Raw genomic sequence first — 22719 nt, forward strand, 5'->3', positions numbered from 1 at the left:
AATACTAACTAGGTACAACCCTGCTTCGTTTCTAGGTTAAGAACATAAGAACAAGCCAGCTGGATCAGACCAGAGTCCATCTAGTCCAGCTCTCTGCTACTCACAGTGGCCCACCAGGTGCCTTTGGGAGTTCACATGCAGGATGTGAAAGCAATGGACTTCTGCGGCTGTTGCTCCCAATCACCTGGTCCGTTAATGCATTTGCAATCTCAGATCTAAGAGGATCAAGATTGGTAGCCATAAATCGACTTCATAAATCTGTCCAAGCCCCTTTTAAAGCTATCCAGGTTAGTGGCCATCACCACCGCCTGTGGCAGCATATTCCAAACACCAATCACACGTTGCATGAAGAAGTGTTTCCTTTTATTAGTCCTAATTCTTCCCCCCAGCATTTTCAATGTATGCCCACTGGTTCTAGTATTGTGTGAGAGAGAAAATTCTCTCAGTCAACATTTTCTACCCCATGCATAATTTTATAGACTTCAATCATATCCCCCCCTCAGACATCTCCTCTCCAAACTAGAGTCCCAAATGCTGCAGCCTCTCCTCATAGGGAAGGTGCTCCAGTCCCTTAATCATTCTCGTTGCCCTTCTCTGCACTTTTTCTATCTCTTCAATATCCTTTTTGAGATGTGGCGACCAGAACTGAACACAGTACTCCAAGTGCGGTTGCACCACTGCTTTATATAAGGGCGTGACAATCTTTGCAGTTTTATTATCAATTCCTTTCCTAATGATCCCCAGCATAGTTTGTCTTTTTCACAGCTGCCATACATTGAGTTGACATTCCCATGGAACTATCAACTAAGACGCCCAAATCCCTTTCCTGGTCTGTGACTGATAGCACTGACCCTTGTAGCGTGTATGTGAAGTTTGGATTTTTTGCCCCCTAGGTTATTAAGGGATATTCTGGCTCTCTATTAAAATGTAGCCAGGGCATAAGATATAAATCACCCAGCATCTTAAAATCAACACCTATTTCCTGCCCGCAGGGCCTGTTAATTTTATCAGAATAATTCTAGCTGGTTGGTAGAATCTCTGCCAATGATGGTGAATCCTTCGGGCTCAGTGTGTCAAAAATTCATGCTTCCATATCCCCCCTCTCCCCCCAAAAGGAAAAATTATTTCATTCATTAAAAAAAAATAGTCCAGCCATGTGTGGTGCTATGATTTATATAAAGAAACATTGAATGATCAAACAAAACTGACTCCGACTCAAACAGGGAGAATAACTGTAGTCAGGTGTTGGTGAATGTTGGCGTGCCACCTTTGACGTGGGTGCCATACGTCCGCCATCACTGACCTTATACCTTTGGGCTTTTGCTGTCTCAGAGCATTAGCAAGATGCAAACAGCAGAAGGACAATAAGCATTGTGCCTCTGTCACAAACTCAAGCAACTTACCTGAACAATGAGGAATGGCGCCCCCCCCCCCCACAAACACACAAGGAAAAAATTGGTTAAAATGGTTAAAATCTGAGGTTCGTCATTTGTTGCTTGAAGGAATGAGGGAGTGTGGAGAAAGTGAAGCTAACAAGAGTTACCTCAAAAGCAAGCTGCTTCAGTTTGCTGTGAACTAATCGTACATTTGAGTCTTTTACAAGCCAACTTCCCCTCAAGTAAATAAACCAACATTACTCAAATATCCCAGTTCTTGAATATGTATTCTTTTTACTGAAAAAATCATTCATAAATTAACAAATACAAAAATGTACAAACACATGGGAAAATAAATGCAATGACACGAAGGATTGCTTTGCTGAAAATTGTGTGTGTTTTAAAACACTAGATTTCAGTGCAAAAATGTACCCCTGGCACCTCATAGAAAACATAAGAGCAAGCTCAAACAGAACAGGGCGGAACAGAGTTAAGGGTGGTTTGGTTAATGTTCCCTGTGAAAGGAGCCGTTTGGAAATATGTGGCGGTTGCTCAGCTGGTAAACTCTTTCAAGAAGAGTTTTTCTTTTGGAAAAAAAAAAGCCCCCAAAATGGTGGATATTCAACAGTTGTAGCAAATAAAGACCCACATGGCGCATACAAAAAAAGAGGCATTTATCATGTTTTACCCCCCCTCCAGCAGTGTTAGCAGACAGTGTTGATGGGGACTGGGGGGCAGTGGCCTTGTTGAATTTCAGCTGCCAAAGTTATGTACACTTTACAGATGATTTTTTTTACACCGTATCACATGCGTTTGACAGTTATGTTTCTGAACAATTACATTAACTATACAGCGTTTGACTTAGCTGATAAGATTAACAGTGCACATTTTAAAAAAGATTCCACATTTTTAAAGAGGGAAAGAAAGCAATGTGATGGGGGGGCCGGACGCCAAAATAAACCAAGAGTGCCATTGATTAGGAAATCTAACTGACCCTTCCATGTCGATCTTTAGTAAGTGCATTTCTGAGCAGAGGTAATTCCTTGTCGTGTTATTCAAGGAAATGGGGTTGATGGCTACATATGTTAAAAAGCTTGAGAGATCTGAAGTGGTAGACAGCCTGTTCTAGTCGAACAATTTATCCAAAAAGTACATGATGGTAAATTCAGACAGCTTGAAATACATTCCTCAGCTGAAGCACCATTAAACAAAAATGTGGGGTTTTTTGCTAATTTTCTAGGACTTCCAGGGGAAAAGGAAGAGAAGGGTATATGTATAGGCATCATCCATATGGGAAAAATCAAAATTTAGTGGTCTTTATTGCTACGTGTGTCATTAAAAATTAACCCACTCAAATCCTTACCTCTGCTCTGCAGCAGCTATGAAGGGTTCCCTTCCGAAGTATTTTAAAGCACACTTATTTCAAATACTTTTAACCAAATTTACACACCTACCAGCATTCTCAGGGGCAGACTTGCTGTCCTTTCATATGGGCTGATAAGCTCTACACATGTCTTCAAACTCATGCATGTATGTACATGCACAAGGAGGACACATTTTTATAACTTTTTAGACACAAGAAAGGAGGCCTGGTCACTCACACCCACAACAGATGTATATGGGGGATCATACAGCCATCAAACCAAGAAACTAAATGTAAACTATGCAAGTTAAGGAAGTCAAAGGCAACAGTGCAGTAAAAGAAATCAAAGTACTTCTGAGGTTAAGTACTCACAATCTGTCTATAAATATATATTAAAAAGCAATCCAAAAAAAGACACATTTACCAGAATTATAGAACCCAGTTTAAAAAAAAAAGGCTTGTACGCAATGTATAAACAGATGGATCGGTTTTAAACCAAAACACAAACCAAAACGAAAAAAGGCACAAATCTAAGATGACAGCTTCAAACAAAAACTGGATGGAGAATATGGACCAAGCACTTCTGCCCATTGCTCACATTTCCCCCTCCCCCTGAACTCATCTCAATGCCCTTCACTCTTCTGCTTATAAATCTGAAGTCTGGATAAACTTATCCCAACGTTTGTGCAATACTCCTTCTGGTTAATTACCACAACCAAGAGCTCTAAACTACAGCTTTCGCCTAAATTAATTCAGTGTACAATTTTGTATACACAATAAATATCAAAATACTATTCATAAAACCCCTCCCTCCCGCAAAAATTAAGTTACAGGAATCACTATAGCTTTTGGGAGGAAAAAAAAAATCTACAGTGATATCATGATCTATAGTAATTTGCAGCTGGCTTCCCAAACTCAGACTGAACTGAGAATGTGAAGGGATTCAAAAGTAGGCAAAAGCTAGGACAGCTTGCTGGAAAGACCATCCCTTGCAAAGGCAAAGCAGAAGGGATGTGGACGCGTATTCCACAGGTGTTTGTTTGTCGCGACGGGACTTATGGCAGAATATGCTGAACTGTCAGAAAAAGGCCCAGAAAGGCTACATTGAATACAAAATGGTGCAAGATGGGTGGGTGGGTGTGGGTGTTGTTCTTTTATAAATTTAATCCCTATTCTCCCCCGCCCCCCAAACCATTTTTCCTACCCCAAAGTAAGCTCTGTTGTGACTTTTATGGTGTTAAGCATCACATCTTAACAAGCTCCTAATCCTGCAACCAGCCAGGTGAGTAATACTGAACTAATTTACTCACAAGGGCGCCGTCATGGTGTGCTGAAGCGCCTGCACAGCTGGGAGTCTATGAGAATCATGTTAAGTTGTAAACCTTCACTTTCAAATTGTAAAAGAATTTCAAGAAGAAAGGAAAGCAATTTATACAGCTTATTTACACCTACACTTCTTTAAGAAGCGATTCTGTTGTACATATATATATATATTTTCTCTTCAAGCAGGTCAATTTGAAAAAAAAAAACAGAAACAATCCCCCCCCCCTCCCATGTAGACACAGATGTAGAAGAATGATATTGTTAAGTTGCAGTTCATCTTTCGTTAGGGCCCGTTGCCTACAGGATTGCTCCCGGCACCCGAAGTCAAGAAGCCAAGGTCCTTTTCGGCCAAACTGATTCAATGGGCAGGAAAAGCACATCTGAGTACAGTTTGGTGTTGGAGATTGTTTAAGGAGATGGAATGCAGGGGCAAAGCAGAAGGTCAAGCCGCTGTTCTTGTACAAACAAAAACCCAGAAATAAGTGAAGTCCAAGCTCACTGCACAACATCAGTTTGAGGAGGGCCATAGTCACAGACTATCTGTGTGCGTGCTTTTCAGTATTATTCTTCAAAATACTGTGATCCTTCATTAGACATAAGACTTTTCTTGTCCAGGAGAATCCCACAAAACAAGGTAGCAACATGTTTTGCTCTTCTCTTAGTACTCAGTTACCAGAGCCAGCTCCGGCGTCAGGTTGACAGTTATATTTTTATACAAGGCGTCGTACGTAATATTTGGATAATAGTTCAAGTTGTTGAGGCCGTCCAGCCCCTGCCTCTCTTTGGACTTCCTCAGCAGTGCATACCTGTTTCAAGAGAGAAAGAAGCAGAGGCATTAAGTCCAAGGTGAGGGGTGAAATCCATCCCTACAGAAATACACTCCAAGAATACTCAATGACACTAAAACTACTTCTCCCATCACTACTTGCAAAAGAAGTCAAGAAATAAAATGGAGATTTGGACAAAGGATCAAACACAGCAGATTTGTTTTGTATGCCACAGGAATATTTTCAGAAGCACCTCAATAAAAACAACAGTATGGCCAATTGTCTGCTTAGCCTTAGTGACATGAAAGTTGATTTTAAGATATTCATGTGGGTTCCCATATGTGGGTTGATCCCTATGGGCACAAACATTTTTACACTCCTTCCATTTTTCCTATTTGCTCTCTTCCCTTATAGGGGACAACTTGGGTAATCAATGCATGACCATGTGAAATGAGGCCATGCCTAATTCTCTGTCCAGCTCTTCCTTTTGGAAAGTGAGTGGGAAGCCTTGTCCAGTATTTAATGTTCTTGCAAGCACAGAGAACCTGTAGCAGCACGCAGATGCAAGCCTTCAGCTGACGGGCTAGGTGTTTAGTTTAGGAAAGTGAAAATCCTGTCACAGCTTAAAGCACTATTAAGCAGAGAGAATTTGCTTTCCAAACCAGATTAGACACACAGAGAGTCCTGATCTTGTAGACCGCAACAGGGGAAATCCCCTTAGAGTTGAAGGGATGAAGGGAATGAGGAGAAACTGATTTGATTTACGGAATTTAATATGCTGCCCCTCGGAGCTCCCAACATATACAAAACTTCTAAAACACCTAATAAAACATCCAATGAAGTATAAGAAACATCTAATAATATAATACAAGGAAACATCTGACAATAACGTTTAAGAACCAGCTAATAAGAAACATCTAAAAAGTATAGTAAAACCCAAGTGGAATATTACATTTCAGAAGACGTACATTTATTTTTGAGAATGTATACAACTCCTCTCAGAGACCTGCTTGAGGAGGCTCAAAGTAAGAACATAGCATCACTAGTATTATTAGCAATGGGGAAAAGCTACCCAAAAACATACCTCAATATTCAACAGTCTAAAATGACAATTATGGTCCCCAGTATAGATCCATACCACACACAAAAAAACTTTAAAAGGTGTGTAACCAACTTCACAATTGAAAACATTGGCCTAATACCTAAAAGACAGCAAGGTGCAGTGGTGTACTGTTATAAAATGGCACCCGGGGCTTGCTGCCCCCCCCCCCCGAACTCCCCCACCAAAAAAATCAACAAACTTTTCCTCCATCCCTCCAAGTAGTGCCATGGCTGGGGGGTGGGGACAAGGCCAGGGTGCATTTTAAAATGCCCCTAGCTTTCCTCCGTCCCTATGAGCAGCGCGGCGGATCAGCCCCTCATTTCTTGCCAGCCACGACTGGGGATTGGGTGCGGGGAGAGCAGAAAGGGAGGGAAGAGAGGGAGGGAGGGAACAGGTGGCCAAAATGTGCCCCCCCCCACATGATCCAGACAAATTATGCCTGAGTCTGCCCCCTTACACACCATTGGTATGGAGGGCTCCAGGTGAGCTTCAAGGTGGTGGGCATTCCAAAGGCAAAGTGCCACCACTCAAAAAGCACCACTCAAAAAGCACCACTCAAAAAGCACCATCTCTGGTTACCAATTGCCTTACTTCTGCAGGTGGGAACACCAATAGCAGGGCTTGGGAAGAGGATCTCAACCGAAGCCAATTTCTTCCTCTTTCAAGCACTATTTTTCATAAAATCCCATCTGTAACAACTCTATGACAAAGTGTGTGTGCCCATGTGAGTGGTTTGTTTTGAAGTCTGACAATCAGCATAACATTACTATTCCATGTAATGTTCCATTTTTCAAAATAAAACTTGTTAAATGTTCAGGGTACAAAGTGCATCCCTAATTGGTAGAAAAGAGGTTCCCGTTAGCTATATGTATGCAAGCTTTAATGGTTATAAGTAAGCAATTGCAATAGTTTTGTTTAGAAAACTATCTGAAATTCAAGCTTGATTTAAATAGGCCTGCATCTGGCAGTTTCAAACATGATTAGAAGATCTATAATCTGGAGGGCAAATATGGTGCTTTCTCAATTACCCAATAGAGGGTTGTTTAAATACTGCAGAGAGATGAAGTTTTTGAAGTGCAAAGAAAGATTAACCTGGTTTTTCAAAAAATTAAATAGGTTTCAGAGAACACACAAAATCTGGAGAGTGGTACTATGGCATTATTCTAAGTAGCACAAAAACTTGTAGCACAAGCCACCTGTTTCAGGCCAAGAAACAGAGAACACACTGTGGAAAGGACAGGTGAAGAGCGACTGGAAATAAAGGTAAAACAGGAAGAGCTGGATCTGTAGAGGATGCAAGACTTGAACCTGAGCTAGATAAAATAATGAGTCAGGAGAAGGGGGAGGAGGAAGTGCCCTTGCAACCACATGGAACAACTTGTTGGCCTGAATAGGGTGGTTTGCAGGAATGTCAATGGGAAATGCATATCATGAGGCTCAACATGTAGAAGAAACAGGCAGGGTGCGGATTCTGGCAACACAAACTGCCAAGATTTTTGGTAGAGGTCACACCCAGCTCTCTTCCAACAAACAGCTGGATATCAGCTAGAGTGAATGTCTGCAAGAAGAACAGGACCAGACAGAAGTTGATTTTTACTGCAGCAACTTATATTCAGGCATAAGATTAAAATGCACCACTCAGCCATTTCAGAAGGCTATAAATTTAACATTCCCACTGTAGAAGACTCACAGCCATTCATAAGGAGCTGGTAGGCACTGCCCCATCCAGGCAAGACCTGCTTAAATCATCATTATGGGCTCACAGGCCTGAACTGATTCCCACCACTAGCAGGAAAAGGGAAGCAAGCTGTCAAGCATTTCCACTGGATGGAGCGCTCTCCACTCACATCCACGGAACTGCTAGAACAGGGGTCCGCAACCTACGGCTCTCCAGATATTCAAGGACTACAATTTCCATCAGCCCCTGCCAGCATGGCCTATTGGCCATGCTGGCAGGGTCTGATGGGAATTGTAGTCCTTGAACATCTGGAGAGCTGCAGGTTGCAGACCCCTGTGCTAGAAAGACCATTTGCAGCCTTCGGATCTTGTGCATCACAAACCAGATCAACCTGGATCCTGTGACAGATAGCTCCTGAAAAACTTGAGTTACAAGAGCAGAGAGTCACAATGCAGGGGAAGTCAGTAGAGCATAACAGTTAGGACCAGTGCGGGTGGGGGGAGAGGGGATAAGGTCAATGAAGGTCTCTCGATGAACTTCAGAATCACTTTCTCAACCTATACAGTCACAATAACTGGACCACACACTGTGAAGGGCAGGATAAGAATATGACAGAACAGCCGTGTTTTTATGACTGGATATTCTGGAGAGCGAAAAAAAACACATATGTGGAAGGCAAATATGTTCTGGATCTACGGAAGCAAGTTGGAGATGCTTCCAATACATGCAGGATTCCATTCAATGGCAAAGATCAGAAAGGCAAAGTGTCAATCTGTACACCTTGAAAGTTATATTGAAGCACTAAATGATGTCAAAAATCAAGCCCTAATTTCACATTTGCACTAGCTGATTTCAAAGTGAATGGAGCAGAATGTTGAGTATTTCACAAGCAAAACTGAAGTGCTTGGAACAGGGCTTTGTTTCTCCTCTCAAGAATCACACACACACACACACACACACACTCACACACACTCACACTCTATTTCAGAAATAAAATCTGATTTGGAGGTATGTCCCATTTCCTTCTAATGTGGTTTTACAGAACACCGCTTGTAGTTCTGCTCAATATCTGCTTCATTTTCAAGAGAAGTTCGGCCACCCATTTAAGTATTATGCGGAGTTCAATTAAGTTTATTATGCTTATTCCCTCTCTTTTAGATGATTTGACAGCTCCCCCTCCTCTTTCAAGAACACAGAAATGACTTCTATATCACAAGCCACTGTAACTTCAGACAGCACTCAGCCTCAGGTGCTTGTTACTAAGACAATGGCAGCTAACAGGTGACAAGAGTTCAGGTGTGCAGTCCGTCATCTGCCAGCACGTCCAATTTGTTGGGACAGAGAAAGCAAAGCTCAGCCTCTTAATCCTGTGACATTTTAGACATTTGTCACTTCAAAGAAAGCTAACAATTTTGATTAGGTTTTCCAAAACAATTTCTGGGCTGCCTGTGGCAGATCTGTTGGTGGTAGGGGATGAATCTGAATGAATTTTTAATGTGGTCTAAGGCTCAGCTCGAGAAAATGTTATTACTACCAGGGCTCTGTTCTGGATTCTGCAAAGGAGTAAAGAGTGCCTTGGTGCATATGCAGAATATCTCTCCATCACTCAATCATAAACTCCCGACAGATCTGGAGTTAAGGGGTAAAGTTTTCAAGGACTCAGATTCAACATGTGAGCAAGTTCAAGCTGTGGTTTTAGAAGAGAATCACTGATCCTTGCCTGCTTGCCATAGGCCTGAGGAAACAGCAGAATGGAAGGGAAGAGGAATGTTCCGGTAATTCTACCCAAGGGCTGCTTAGGGAATGGGGTGGTGGTAGAAATTTGCCTAGAACCTTATGTACTATAGGCTCATTCAGTGCTTCAGTATGAAGCTACTTAAAAGTACACTCTGCAAAACCTAATTACTAATTACTCCTTCATTTCACCTTTAGGGTTTCAGAGAAATTTGTACTATTTTGCAATTACAGAAGATGCCAGGAAGAAGTCATCTAAAGCAGTCTAACACATCCTGTATTTACTTATTAGCAAGGGAAGAGTCTTAGCCAAGTATTTATTTATTTATTTATTTATTTATTATTTCGGCTTTTATACCGCCCGATCCCCGAAGGGCCCCGAAGTAGCAATGAATACCAAAGATCTCATCATTTAAAAGTTCAAAAACATCTTTAAAAGCTCCTAACCATGATTATGAAGTTTAGAAAATAGTATGATAGCAAGGCTTCTAGTAAACTCTATTTCCATATGGCCAGAAGTTGCAAATCATAGAGTTGGAAGAGACCTCAAGGGCCAATTACCTGCAATGCAGGAACACACAATCAAAGCATCCCTGACAGACGGCCATCCAGCCTCTGTTCAAAACCCCCAAAGAAGGAGACTCCACCACACTCTGAGGCAATGCATTCCACTGTTGAACAGCCCTTACTGTCAGGAAGTTTTTTCTGATGTCTAGGTGGAATCTCTTTTCCTTGAACCCATTACTCCTGGTCCTAGTCTCTGGAGCAGCAGAAAACAAGCTTGCTCCCTCACCAACATGACATCCCTTCAAATATCAAAACATGGCTATCATGTCACCTCTCAACCTTCTCTTCCCCAAACTAAACATCCCTAGCTCCCTAAGTCTCTCCTCGTAGGGCATGGATTCCAGACCTTTTACCATTTTGTTTGCACTCTTCTAGATCCGTTCCAGTTTGTCAATATCCTTTTTGAATTGCGGTGCCCAGAACTGTACACAATATTTCAGGTGAGGTCTAACCAATGCAGAATAGAGAGGTAGTCTTCTAAGCAGCTTCACATAAGCATTTAAGACTCAGTGGACTCCAACTGTTTGTATGCTTTCGTGATGATCAGGCATGCTGGTAACTGGAACCTACATGGCTGAGGACTTTGTTCTGCCTCAATTACCTGTGACTTTCAAAATATTTTTGAAATATTTAGAATGCATGATGGTAACAATGTGTTTTCTTATCCTCCAAAAAGCTTATCAGATTTCTGCTCGCCACTGCAGACTCTATTTGACTCTACAGTGGAAGTTCTCTTTTCCTCAATCACAGGATCTGGGATATGGCCATATTGTACAAGCCCATGAACCGAACAAGGGTAGCCAAGAATCTGAAAATGGAAAATACTTTTTTGGGGAAGTATAGATGTCCTCTGTAGTTTATTATAATATATATTGAAATATACAGATATGTAAATTGTGCCAAAGGCAGTTATATAGAGATGTTTACTTGGGGTAATAGATTTTAGAAATATATTAACACTGTATATTTTATTACATGTTTATGTTGGATGTGCTTTTTAAGGCAGGTAAGAAAGAGTTAAGAACAGAATCTTTGCTTAGCATCACCGCCTCTTTCCAAATGGTGTTTCCTTCTTGGTTGCATTATGATGGCTTTCCTACTGTGTTTCTGTATTTGCTTTTTTTCTTGGTTGAAAAATAAAAAAATCAATACAATTAAAGTTTAAAACGGTAAAACTTGCCTTCCTAGGAACTGTACTTCGCCTCTATGATGATGAGGAATTGACTTGTATTTCCCAGTGTCTCCTTCTGGCCGAGTTACCAAGTAGCCTGCATAATGTACCCTGACGGGAAGATAAAAAAAGGTGGTTTAAATTCCGCATTTTCTAAGACTCCGCAACATGAGCAATATGTGCCACACTGTGCCTGTTCCCAGCAAAGCTAACTCAACCAAGTAGTCATATTTAAACCAGTTAGAACATAGATAATTAAAATCTGACAAGCGGGAAGCCCCTAGGCCAGATTGTTGTACCAGTTGGCTTTCAACTGCAGATAGTTTTCGCTGTGTGCTTTAGGTATTCAACTTAAGAGAACATTTCGGCAGAGTAAATCTGCATTCCTATCCTCAAGCAAAACACATTATTCTAAAACCAACCAGAGGTACACCTGAGATAGAAAGTGTCACAGGGGCATAGCTAAAGAAAATGGTGCCTGAGGCAGGAATTAAAATTGCACTCCCCCCCCCCCCCAAAACAAAACATCAGGCACCCATGTTTTAAATAGCGGTATCAAAGCTACGTTCCCGTTCCCTGAAATACCTCCACATACAGACGTAACTTCATTCATGTGCAGAACAGACATACAATAAAGTCCATCTCTACAGTAGACATCTCTACTCCAAGTAATCCTTTCAATTATTGATCATCTGTCTGTCATAGTTCTTCTCTCCCCCCGCCCCCAAATAAACTAGTGCTCATAATTCTTCCCTACTATTGCAAAAGAAAAGTTTGCGAAGGCTAATGTTTTGTGTAGGAGGAACTTTCTTTGTGCTCTTGAGATGTACTAATGTTAGCAATAACATTATGACGTTCTGGGAAAAACAAGTTCTGCAGTTTCAGCAAGGGAAGGGAAGGGGAAAGGGGGAAAGGAGAGAGGAAAATATGGAGATAGATGGAGCAATAGATGAAAAGAGAAGAAAGAAAAGGGAAAGGGGGGAAGGGGAAAAAGGAGACATAGCTGAAAGAGTAGACCTGTTAGGAGTGCTCTCTGAAGAACCGTCACAGTATTTCTGACTAGACTTTTGTTTTGCTTTAATTATGGCTTTCTACAATCTATTCATTTTGCCAGCATAAGCCTTATCCTCAGAGTCCTTCCTCTTACAGATAGAAACTGAGGAGGTTTGAATGCTTCTTTCCTGTGTAAACATCTATCCAGATGTAAGTTAATGCTAGGGACAGGGAGCTCGTGGAAGCAGATGGGGCAACTCACATGAAGTTCTTTTCTAGTTCTTGCCCCTTCCATTTATTGGCAGAAAGACAATCCTACTGAAATAATACAGCTGCTGCCTCCCTCTTAGGGAGGGATGCCGCTGGGATATCTGTGCAGGAAACATTCCCCGTAAGCAGTGGCGTAGTGCCAATGGGACAAGGGGGGAGAATGCCCTGGACAGGCGCTGGTGCATGGGTATGACGTGGGCGTTCCAGGGTGTGGCGGGGTGCACGCGCACTCTGGGCGCCATTCCTCCTCGCTCTCCCCTGCCGGTAAGAGATTGCTCCCTAACCCAAAAGAGTTCAGTCACGAGGTGAACAAACAACCAGATTTGCTTGAGCAGGAACAGAAGGAAAGTAAACACCTCCTTTTCCTTTGGGCACCTTCAACATGCAGCTTTTTGGGAGTTGTAGTTCTTTGTGATTGGAGAAAAATTAAAGTTTTATGGGTAATGAAGGAGGTGTATGCGGAACATTTCTTCAAATCCCAGCAGCATTGAGAGCTGGCACACTGAGATCTTAAAAAGAAAAATGTTAATGCTTCTGGATTGTTTTTTCAACACAGTGGGCAGAAGGAATCAGACCTCTGCCATGCCCCAGCAGGGCTATAAAAGGATTCCCAGTCTACCTGCCTGCCTTCTCTTCCCCCACCCCTGGCCTTCTCAGGTGGCAGAAACCCGAGCAAAGGGCAGCCAGCCAGTGGCAGCTGCAGCAGATGTGGTGGGTAGGCGACGGCACTGGGAGGGAGCCAGAAGAAGGGAGAAATGTAGCCCCCGGCCTAGGGGCAGCAACCCAACTCACTTCTGTGCCCACTGACTTCACTTTCGGGTGCCTCTGGGTCCAATGAAGAGGCGTGCAGCAGAAGCCTACACAGAGGGCAGGCAGCCACCCGTAGCGGGTGGGAAACTGGCGGCCTCCAGCAGCAGCTGCTTGAGGGGTGGGAGGCAGATGCTGGTGGTGGGATGCAGGAGGAGGAAAAGGAGGCAGCAGGCAGTGCAATGCTCCTCCACCTCCTTGTTCCTGGTGGGGGAGGGAGTCTGGCTGACGCTTGAATGCACCCTCCCCATGACATATTCAAGTTGCACTGTGGTTTGAACCCCTCATGCCCCTCTCTCCCTACTCTTCTGAAAGAATTCTGAGATCATGCAACAGCCAAATGTTACTCTGCAAGACTGATACAGAGCGTGAAGGAACAGCCAGTCAACACAAAAGGGGACTAGAAAGAGCCCTCAGGCAACTTATACTGCAGGCAAAGGCACACAAGGTTTGCTCAGGAAGCTATAGCCCCTGCTTATCAAAGAGAGGCCACCCAGAATAATTCTATTGCAATGTTAAATCATGCAGAGGACGTCTCATTGCTTGTCTGATACTAAGGATCTGGTAGCCTGTGGGAGAACCATACAAAGTTAGAACTTGCGCATAATGGGTACCCTTTCACCTCCTGTATGCCACGTACCTGTTCCAAAGGTCATCATCCTCTCCACCCCATCCCCAGAAGGCATTAGGAAAGCCATTGATTTTTTTAAACTGTTCCACTGTTAGGCCACTCACTCCGCCAAAGAACTCATTGTAAGGGAGGCTGTATTGAAAAAGGAGAAAATAATAATGTTAGTCAAACCTGCTGTGAATAGAACTTATCAGAGACGAAGGCAGTTCACAGCCTGTTGCAAGCCACAGCTTTCCAGGGTACACAGAAGAGCTTGGATTGATATCCAGCTCTTCTCAACTGCAAGGAGTTTCGAAACAGCTTGCAAACTCCCCTTCCCATAACAGACACCTTGTGAGGTAGGTGGAGCTGAGTTCTAAGAGAACTGTGGCTAGCCCAAGGTCACTCAGTAGGCTTCATGTGGAAGAGTGGGGAAACAAACCCAGTTCTCAGACTAGAGTCCAGTACTCTTAACCCCTACACCATGCTGGCACTATACCCCACAGGCTAAGTCAGTCTTGGGCTACAATGAAGCCTGCCTTCATTTTTCTACTTATCTTTTAGGTACCTAGCACACATACAGGGAATCACAGTTACTTACAGATACATGTATTTATCCAGCTTTGCTGCAAAGTGTCTTGGCATCTGACCACAGCCATAGTAGTTACGGTAACTTTCAGGTATATGGTCCACATCGTGAAAGATCAGACAATCCCAGTCCAAGTCCTTCATTGCTTCCCGAAAGCCAACATTGAAGAGCATGGCACGGTTGAAGGGCTGATTACCAGCCTAGCAAGAGAACCCAAACATCCCGATTACATTCAAGCTTGTCCACAAGACAGAAGATGGCTTTAGTAGTGTGTTGCGTACAGAAACCTGGCCCCAATGAAATGTGTGCCATGGGATAGGGTACACATACATTTTGCACTTCTCTAAGGAGAAAGACACTTCTCTAAGGAGAAAGACACAGTTTGAGGCCTTTCTAAACTAAAGACTGCATTCTGCTAAGCTGGAAGTTCTTTGTTTTGGATGTATGTCAAGCAGTTCCGGGCCACATGGGTAGCACCATGATATTCAAGATTGCCCTAGAACAGGGTTAGCCAACCTATGGCACTCCAGATGTTCATGGACTACAATTCCCATCAGCCCCTGCCAGCATGGCCCTAGAAGCTAATGAGACAACTCCAACTCTCAGAGAGACACAGGGATGACATGGAAGCCCTTGGCACAATCAGCTTAACTTATGAATGAAAATATACAACCAATTAAATGGCAAAATACCCAACAGGAACAGTCTCTGGTTCTCAAACACCCAATTTATATCAAGTCAATTCACTTATTGATGGTAAAGGCTCATATGGATTATTTCCTGGACTCAGTACTTTTATCTGGAGATGTCAGATATTGAACTGGGGCTTCATCATTGCAAAATAGAACCATAGAGCCATGAGCAATACATTGTTAGTGAAGGGGTTCCAGCTTCATGGAGCATAAGTTTGGTATGCAGACAATTTCAGATTCAATCCCTGATTTCTCTGGTTACAGGATCTCAGATTTCTCTGGTTACAGGATCTCCCTGATTTCTCTGGTTACAGGATCTCAGATAAAGACTTCTCAAAAGTCTGAAGAGCAACTCCAAGTTTGCAGTACTGCAGTAGAGAAACCACCAGTTTGACTTTTTGTAAGGTAGTTTAATAGATTAGCATTTAAAAATTTTATTTATTTATTTATTTATTTATTTATTTATTTATTTCTTCAATTTATATACCGCCCGATCCCCGAAGGGCGGTATTTTCAAAGTTGAAAAATTCAACTTTGGGTGGCATGAAAGTGTCTGGCATTGAAGAATAAACTCTCTGAATCAGTTTCAGAAAAGGTTAAATGAAGACAGAGAGTACTGTCGAGAGTATTTCACAGCAGGACTCAACTGATGGTTGTGGGCCGTGGTCCAGCAGATCTTGTTCCTAACATTTCGCCTGCATCTGTGGCTGGCATCTTCAGAGACACTTCTCTCTGTGATACCCCTCTGAAGATGCCAGCCACAGATGCAGGCAAAACGTTAGGAACAAGTTCTACTGGACCACAGCCACACAGCCCAGAAAGCCCACAACAACCAGAAGACAGAGAGATTTTCAAAAGGCAAATAGAAGACCAAGGCTACTCAGATTTAGCCTTGCTTTACTTGCAACAAAGCAATCATGCTTTACTTGCAACACAACTTGAGTAGGTTAGGTCTCTCCATGATTTTATCTGCCTAAAACGGTGTTTTAGTTTGGGTTTGTGGCTTTATCACTGCTTGCAACCTAGAGGCTACAAGCCTTAAGGCCCTGGATGTATTACTGGAGACAGCTACATACAAAGGGGACCTTCAGACAAAATCCCGGTATTGTTGTTCATCTGAAAATAGAACTGAAAGAATTGCCACGTCACCTCGCCCTGTGACAGAGACCTAAAGAAGTCCTCCTCTATTCTTCAACCTTCCTCCTTCCAGCAAATTCTGCTCGAATATGTTGACAATGTTAGTAGAACACTTTGCTTTTGAGTACACAAGTTAGCACTGTGTGTTTAGGCTGAGTTTTATGTTTGAGTATGAACAAAAGCCACTTTTGTTATAATTCAAAAGGCCTCGGGCAGCGGTGGGATTCAAATAATTTAACAACCGGTTCCAGTGGTGGGATTCAGATAATTTAACAACTGGTTGTATACAAGCACCATTTTAACAACTGGTTCTGCCAAAGTGGTACGAACCTGATGAATCCCACCACTAGCCTTGGACCATAAATATAAATTTCTGCCGTCTTCAGCTTTCAAATACCCATGCGATTATATCACACACACCTTACAAAGCACAACAAAATGTTAATTTTAGTATCCTAGAAGCTTTGCATAGAGGAATGTTTGGGTACAAAATGCCAGTCACTGCAACAGTTTTTGGAGCACAGCACCACACAACACATCCACTCTGGAAAGCTTCCACAGTCTGCAGCTTGGCAAGTATTAACTGTCATCACACTCCAGACACACTCTGGAGATTTAACAACGTTGTGCAAGAACCCCAGGGGAAAGACAGTTAATATGACTCTTACACAATGCTGCCTGGGAGAAAAAGCATCAGCAGTTTCTCTTAGTTCCACAGGAGAGGAATTAGCCTTGAAGGGTAGGAGAGATGCACATAAGGTAACTTACTTGCTCAATCACATAAAATGCAAATTGTAAACGTTGGCGTTGCAGCATTGGAATGAGGTGTCTAAAAAGGACTGGGAGATGCTCATAACGGTTGCGGAATGGAATGAGGATCGCCACCTAGATGGATAAAAACCTTGATCAGCTCTTCTGAGACTTATTTGAAATAGTTGTATGCCTGTCTTTCTCTTGAGCACCGGGCAGTCCAACCACAGCCCCAGGCAGCTGGGGACTGTGCTGCTGCTGTGCTTCCCCACTGCCTCCAGTGTGAGGAGACAGAAAAAAGCACACACTTTGACAGCTGGAGAGCCCTCCATAGGGTTTAATGGACTTATGCCACCCGAAAGGGTTGCATAAATCCAAGCCTTGGGCCATGCTGTAACTGCCCACAAAGCCAGGGTGGAAGCTGACTGATGAGGCGCCTGGTACCATGGGCAAACATCCCAGAGAATTGTGGCATCCACCCACTGCCATGTTTGCTCCTCTCCGGGGACAGGTGCCTTGGGGAGGGCAAATCCTCCACAGGTTGATACTCCCCACCCCCGATTGGGCTGTCAGGACCCAAGGAGAGTAAAAGCATAAAAGCAATTTGATAAACCCAACATAAAAACACATAAACCTTGCTAAGAAGCTGCTGCATGGGAGGAATATCTAACATGGTGTCAGGATAGAAGTGCCTGTTTATCGCTCTCTCAAGACATCAGTTTTATGGCTGTTATTTAGGGTTAGGTTAGGGTTGGGTCAATTTTACCTTAATGTGTTGTCGAAGGCTTTCATGGCCAGAAGCACTGGAGTGTTGTGGGATTTCCGGGCTGTATGGCTGTATTCCAGTAACATTTTCTCCTGATTTTTCGCCTGCATCTGTGGCTGGCATCTTCAGGGGATCCCCAGAAATCCCACAACGCTCCCATTTAATCTTAGGTTATATAGTACTGCTCTTTTAATTTTTTTTAAAATTAAATTTGGTATACCTCCCTATCCCCGAAGGGCTCAGGGCGGTGTACAGATAAAACATCATCTAAAACATGCATATAATTAAAACAACAGTCGTATCTTAAAACATCGCCCGCACCCTTACGAAACCCTCCTAATGAAAAATGATGGGTCCTGATGGTATTAGGGCCCATGGGGGTAAAGAGGAGGGGGCAGGGGCACCCTCAGTGGCTGGTCTCTCCAAAGGCCCGGTGGAACAACTCAGTCTTACAGGCCCTGCGGAAATCCCCAAGGTCCCGCAGGGCCCGGACAGCTGGAGAGAGAGTGTTCCACCAGGTTGGCGCCAGAGCCGTGAAGGCCCTGGCCCGAGTGGAGGCCAGCCGCATCATTGAGGGGCCGGGGACCTTCAGTAAATTGGCCTCTGCTGAGCACAGAGGTCAAGTTGGGACATATGGGGTAATGCGGTCCCAAAGGTACGAGGGTCCCAGGCTGCGCAAGGCCTTAAAGGTCAACACCCACACCTTGAAGATGATTTGGAATTCAACCGGGAGCCAATGCAGGCGGCGCAACACAAGTTGAATATGCTCTCGAAAGGCGCCCCCTGTGAGCAGATGAGCCGCCGCATGTTGGACCAGTTTTAATTTCTGGATCAAACACAAGGGAATGCCGGAATAGAGCGAGTTACAATAGTCTAGCCTGGAGGTGACCGTTGGCTTTAATGGCTTTTATTTTATTAGTTGAGTGATTTTAGAAGTGGACATGCAGATCAGAAGTGAAGTGCTGGCTTTTGGAAGAGCTCCCATTACTTCTTCTAACAAATAAACTATTACGATTAATTATTATGGCTATCAAAAACTAACCCGGGTAAGTTCTGGTTCCCCTACTCAAGCAAACAGCCAAAGATTGATGAATTATATTCTCAGGAGGAGGAAGATTTGAGAAGCTGAAAAAACCATGATATGGTTTCTTTAAACAACAGCTTTACAGCACTCGGAAGGGAGGAAGTTACCATACTTCCAGAGAATCTTACTACCTCGGGAGAAATGCTTTTGTTGGATCAGGGACCCCTCCATTTTAATTTTATGGAGAAGCCAATTTGTTCTGAAGCTATGATTGACTCTGCACTCTCTTAATGTGATTGCTGATTCCAACGCTATGGAGAAGTCAACTTGTCTAAAGATACAAATGAGTCTTCCTCATTTCTAAATGAGATGTTTGATCCAATCCTATGGAAAACTCTATGGAGAAGTCTACCTGCCTCAGTGAAATGAATGATCACATAGAGAGGTCATCTTGCTCCAACAGCATGAATGATTGTGCCTCATCCAAAACTGTGATTGTGTAAAACGTTATGAGTTCTCAGCAAAAAAAACTTCAAGAGTTGATAGAGGATATAAAAAGAAGCAATATATTGCCACTGAATGGTAGTAAGGGAGATCAAATGTCCTTCCAAGAAATCACCAAAGGACATCATGTGGCACAAACTCTTTAGGAACTGGAGATTGTGTAGCAGGTTGGGTGTTTGTGGCCAATTTTCTGTTCTCCTTGGTTTTGATTTGATTATTGTCATATATGATATAAAAAAATAAGTGAAATCTCAGATAACCGTTTGTATCATATCTAGGCAGACAGTCCAACAACTGCAACCTTAAAAGAAGTTACAGTGGAACCTCGGTTTTCATTGTCTTCGGTTTTCATCGGTTTCGGTTTTCATCGATTTTTTCACTGAAACATTTGTCTCGGTTTTCATTGATTTGCCTCGGTTTTCGTTGATTTGCAGTAAGGTGCAGGGGTTTGTGGAGAAAAATCACCCAGTCAAAGCTGTTGCAGGCCGTGTCTGCAACTTGTTTAATGACAATGACTTGCCCCATTTCAGACAAATCTTAAAGAGGTGTCAGAAACAGACTTCTTTGGACAGCTTTCTGGTGCGACATTGGTCCACCGGCTCTGAAGCTGGTCATAGTGTTATTATTTGTTACTGTTTTCAGCATTAAACACTATGTTTATTCACCAAAAATGTGTTTTTGGTATGTTTTTTGGAGTGCCTAGAACGGATTAATTGGATTTACACTGATTCCTATGGAAAAGTTTGCCTCGGTTTTCAGTTTCGGTTTTCATCGATTCTTTTCGGACAGATTATCAACAAAAACCGAGGTTCCACTGTATATGATATAAAAAAGTAAGTGAAATCTCAGCCATTTGTATCATATCTAGGCAGACAGTCCAATAGCTGCATCCTTAAAAGAAGTTATATGGTCCTGATTGTGTATAATTTTTGTTCAGATGTTAAAGTAATCATCGCTTCTCAGCCTCATTATGTGTGTGGTGGTGGGGGGGCTGAAAGAGAGCAGTGCAGTTGGCGAATGGGATTTGGGAGCTGCCGCCCATTCTCAATTTTTGATATCCCCAACTTGCCCAATTTTGTGAAGGACTTTTGCGCTTTTTAGAGGCCCCATTAGTTTTGCTACTTTTGGTTGGCTCATTAGTTCTGAATGTTAAGGTGGTTATGATTTTGTATGGGGTTTTTGGTGTTTTTTAAATATTTCATGGCCTCTTGTATTTTATTCCTTTGTCCCTAATAAAATGTATTCCAATTTTTTCAAAAGCTGCTTCATGGGAATGTGAAGGCAAGACAGTGCTTCAAGTACAAGTAGATCTCTGAAGCAACCTATAGTTCATTGAGCGGTCAATAATTTTATGACACATCCAGTGTTACTGTTTTTGCACAGCAGCGTGATTCTAATCAAAGTCACTGAACAAGAAGTCACCAGAATCACTTCCCCAGGACGCAGTAACCTCCGAGTCTACCCAGAATATACTCAACTTATGGGTGAACCAATGGATTTTACTAATGTACCAATATATTTTTAAAAGCTTTGGTCATTATTAGCTGGTATCTGCTACTGTACATTAAATCAGTGTTTCCACCCACTCAGTGATTCTAAGAGGAAGTTGGTGCAATCACTGAGGGTACAATCAACATATGAATATTATCTCCAGGAACACCATCCATCAAAATGGGCAATTTCATGGTAGAAATATTTTGCCTTCAGAAACCAAGGGAAGTTTCATACAGCATTCTTTTAAAATCTTGGCTCTGCTACAATTCAAGGTTCTGTGATGTAACAAAATTCCAGAACTGTACGGAGACAGGGTTTTCAGAACATCCAGGGTGTGGACAGAACCAATGTTTGGGACAGGATTTCCCCAGTGTATTTGATATGATAGCAAGATGCCTCACCCCAAGAAGGTTGCAACTGCGTGACACAGACACCCTAAGAGAGACTTATCTGCCTCTAGTGCTAAACTGGGAACTCAAAACTGATGCTAGGATGTGCAAGTAGATTGCAGCAGCAGCACAGTGTGAGAATGTCCGACTAGGATCTGAGAGTCTCAAGCTCAAATTCTCACTCTGCTTACTGGCTGAGTTTGGGCCAGTCACTCTTAGCACAATGTACCATACTACTAACCTTTCTAAATGCAGCAAATGCTTGCTCTGAATAATTCCTTCCCTGGCATGTCTCTCTTTGTGGACTAGTAATAGCTTCTACCCTTGCTGTCAAGGCTCCAAATGCCACTTTTATTTACTTGTTGGGTCATTTAATCAGGGCACTTGACAGGAATCATTAGGCTTAAAAAGGATGAAGGTCATGAATTATGGTAGCTGGGACAAAGACTACTATGAAGATATTGAGATAAATTATGGGCCACCTGGGATCCACAAGTGCTAGTCTTTGGATAAACTGACTTTAGACACAACTGCAAAAAGGAGTTCCAAATGTATTAGTTCTATATTCCAGTCCTTACGGTGTCAATATTGTTCAGAGAAGTTCCCCTTTCAGCATCCCTATTCTCCAGCTTACCTTCCAACGTGGCAGGCAGTCTTTCGGTTTCCAGTGGCCTCCTAATTTGATAGTGGGGTCTTGAGAGAAGAACTGGTGGATTTCCTCCATGCTGATTTCACTCATATTTACATCAGTAGGGCCCTCTGCATAGCAATCAGACAACAGAATATGAAAAGCAAGCCCTGTCTTATACGCCTGTAAGTTACTGTATCAGTGATGGATTTCTAGCTGTACCTGGGGGGGGGGGGGGTGGGGGGGGGGGGGGGTGGGGGGGGGGGGGGGTGGGGGGGGGGGGGGGTGGGGGGGGGGGGGGGTGGGGGGGGGGGGGGGTGGGGGGGGGGGGGGGTGGGGGGGGGGGGGGGTGGGGGGGGGGGGGGGTGGGGGGGGGGGGGGGTGGGGGGGGGGGGGGGTGGGGGGGGGGGGGGGTGGGGGGGGGGGGGGGTGGGGGGGGGGGGGGGTGGGGGGGGGGGGGGGTGGGGGGGGGGGGGGGTGGGGGGGGGGGGGGGTGGGGGGGGGGGGGGGTGGGGGGGGGGGGGGGTGGGGGGGGGGGGGGGTGGGGGGGGGGGGGGGTGGGGGGGGGGGGGGGTGGGGGGGGGGGGGGGTGGGGGGGGGGGGGGGTGGGGGGGGGGGGGGGTGGGGGGGGGGGGGGGTGGGGGGGGGGGGGGGTGGGGGGGGGGGGGGGTGGGGGGGGGGGGGGGTGGGGGGGGGGGGGGGTGGGGGGGGGGGGGGGTGGGGGGGGGGGGGGGTGGGGGGGGGGGGGGGTGGGGGGGGGGGGGGGTGGGGGGGGGGGGGGGTGGGGGGGGGGGGGGGTGGGGGGGGGGGGGGGTGGGGGGGGGGGGGGGTGGGGGGGGGGGGGGGTGGGGGGGGGGGGGGGTGGGGGGGGGGGGGGGTGGGGGGGGGGGGGGGTGGGGGGGGGGGGGGGTGGGGGGGGGGGGGGGTGGGGGGGGGGGGGGGTGGGGGGGGGGGGGGGTGGGGGGGGGGGGGGGTGGGGGGGGGG

The 22719-nt window shown here is 44.5% G+C and overlaps 1 protein-coding gene across 1 annotated transcript; it reads right to left on the bottom strand.

Moving 5' to 3' along the window:
• Nucleotides 1-1646: 1646 nt before the first annotated feature.
• On the bottom strand, nucleotides 1647-21867 carry B4GALT5 (beta-1,4-galactosyltransferase 5). Its single transcript, XM_048497257.1, has 6 exons — nucleotides 21741-21867; nucleotides 16948-17064; nucleotides 14363-14550; nucleotides 13792-13914; nucleotides 11091-11192; nucleotides 1647-4868 (listed from the first exon to the last, which is right to left on the bottom strand). The coding sequence occupies exons 1-6, from the start codon at nucleotides 21843-21845 to the stop codon at nucleotides 4721-4723; spliced, it is 783 nt and encodes a 260-aa protein (XP_048353214.1). The 5' UTR covers nucleotides 21846-21867; the 3' UTR covers nucleotides 1647-4720.
• Nucleotides 21868-22719: the final 852 nt, after the last annotated feature.

Source organism: Sphaerodactylus townsendi, linkage group LG05 (genome assembly GCF_021028975.2).
Source record: "Sphaerodactylus townsendi isolate TG3544 linkage group LG05, MPM_Stown_v2.3, whole genome shotgun sequence".
Classification (NCBI taxonomy): domain Eukaryota; kingdom Metazoa; phylum Chordata; class Lepidosauria; order Squamata; family Sphaerodactylidae; genus Sphaerodactylus; species Sphaerodactylus townsendi.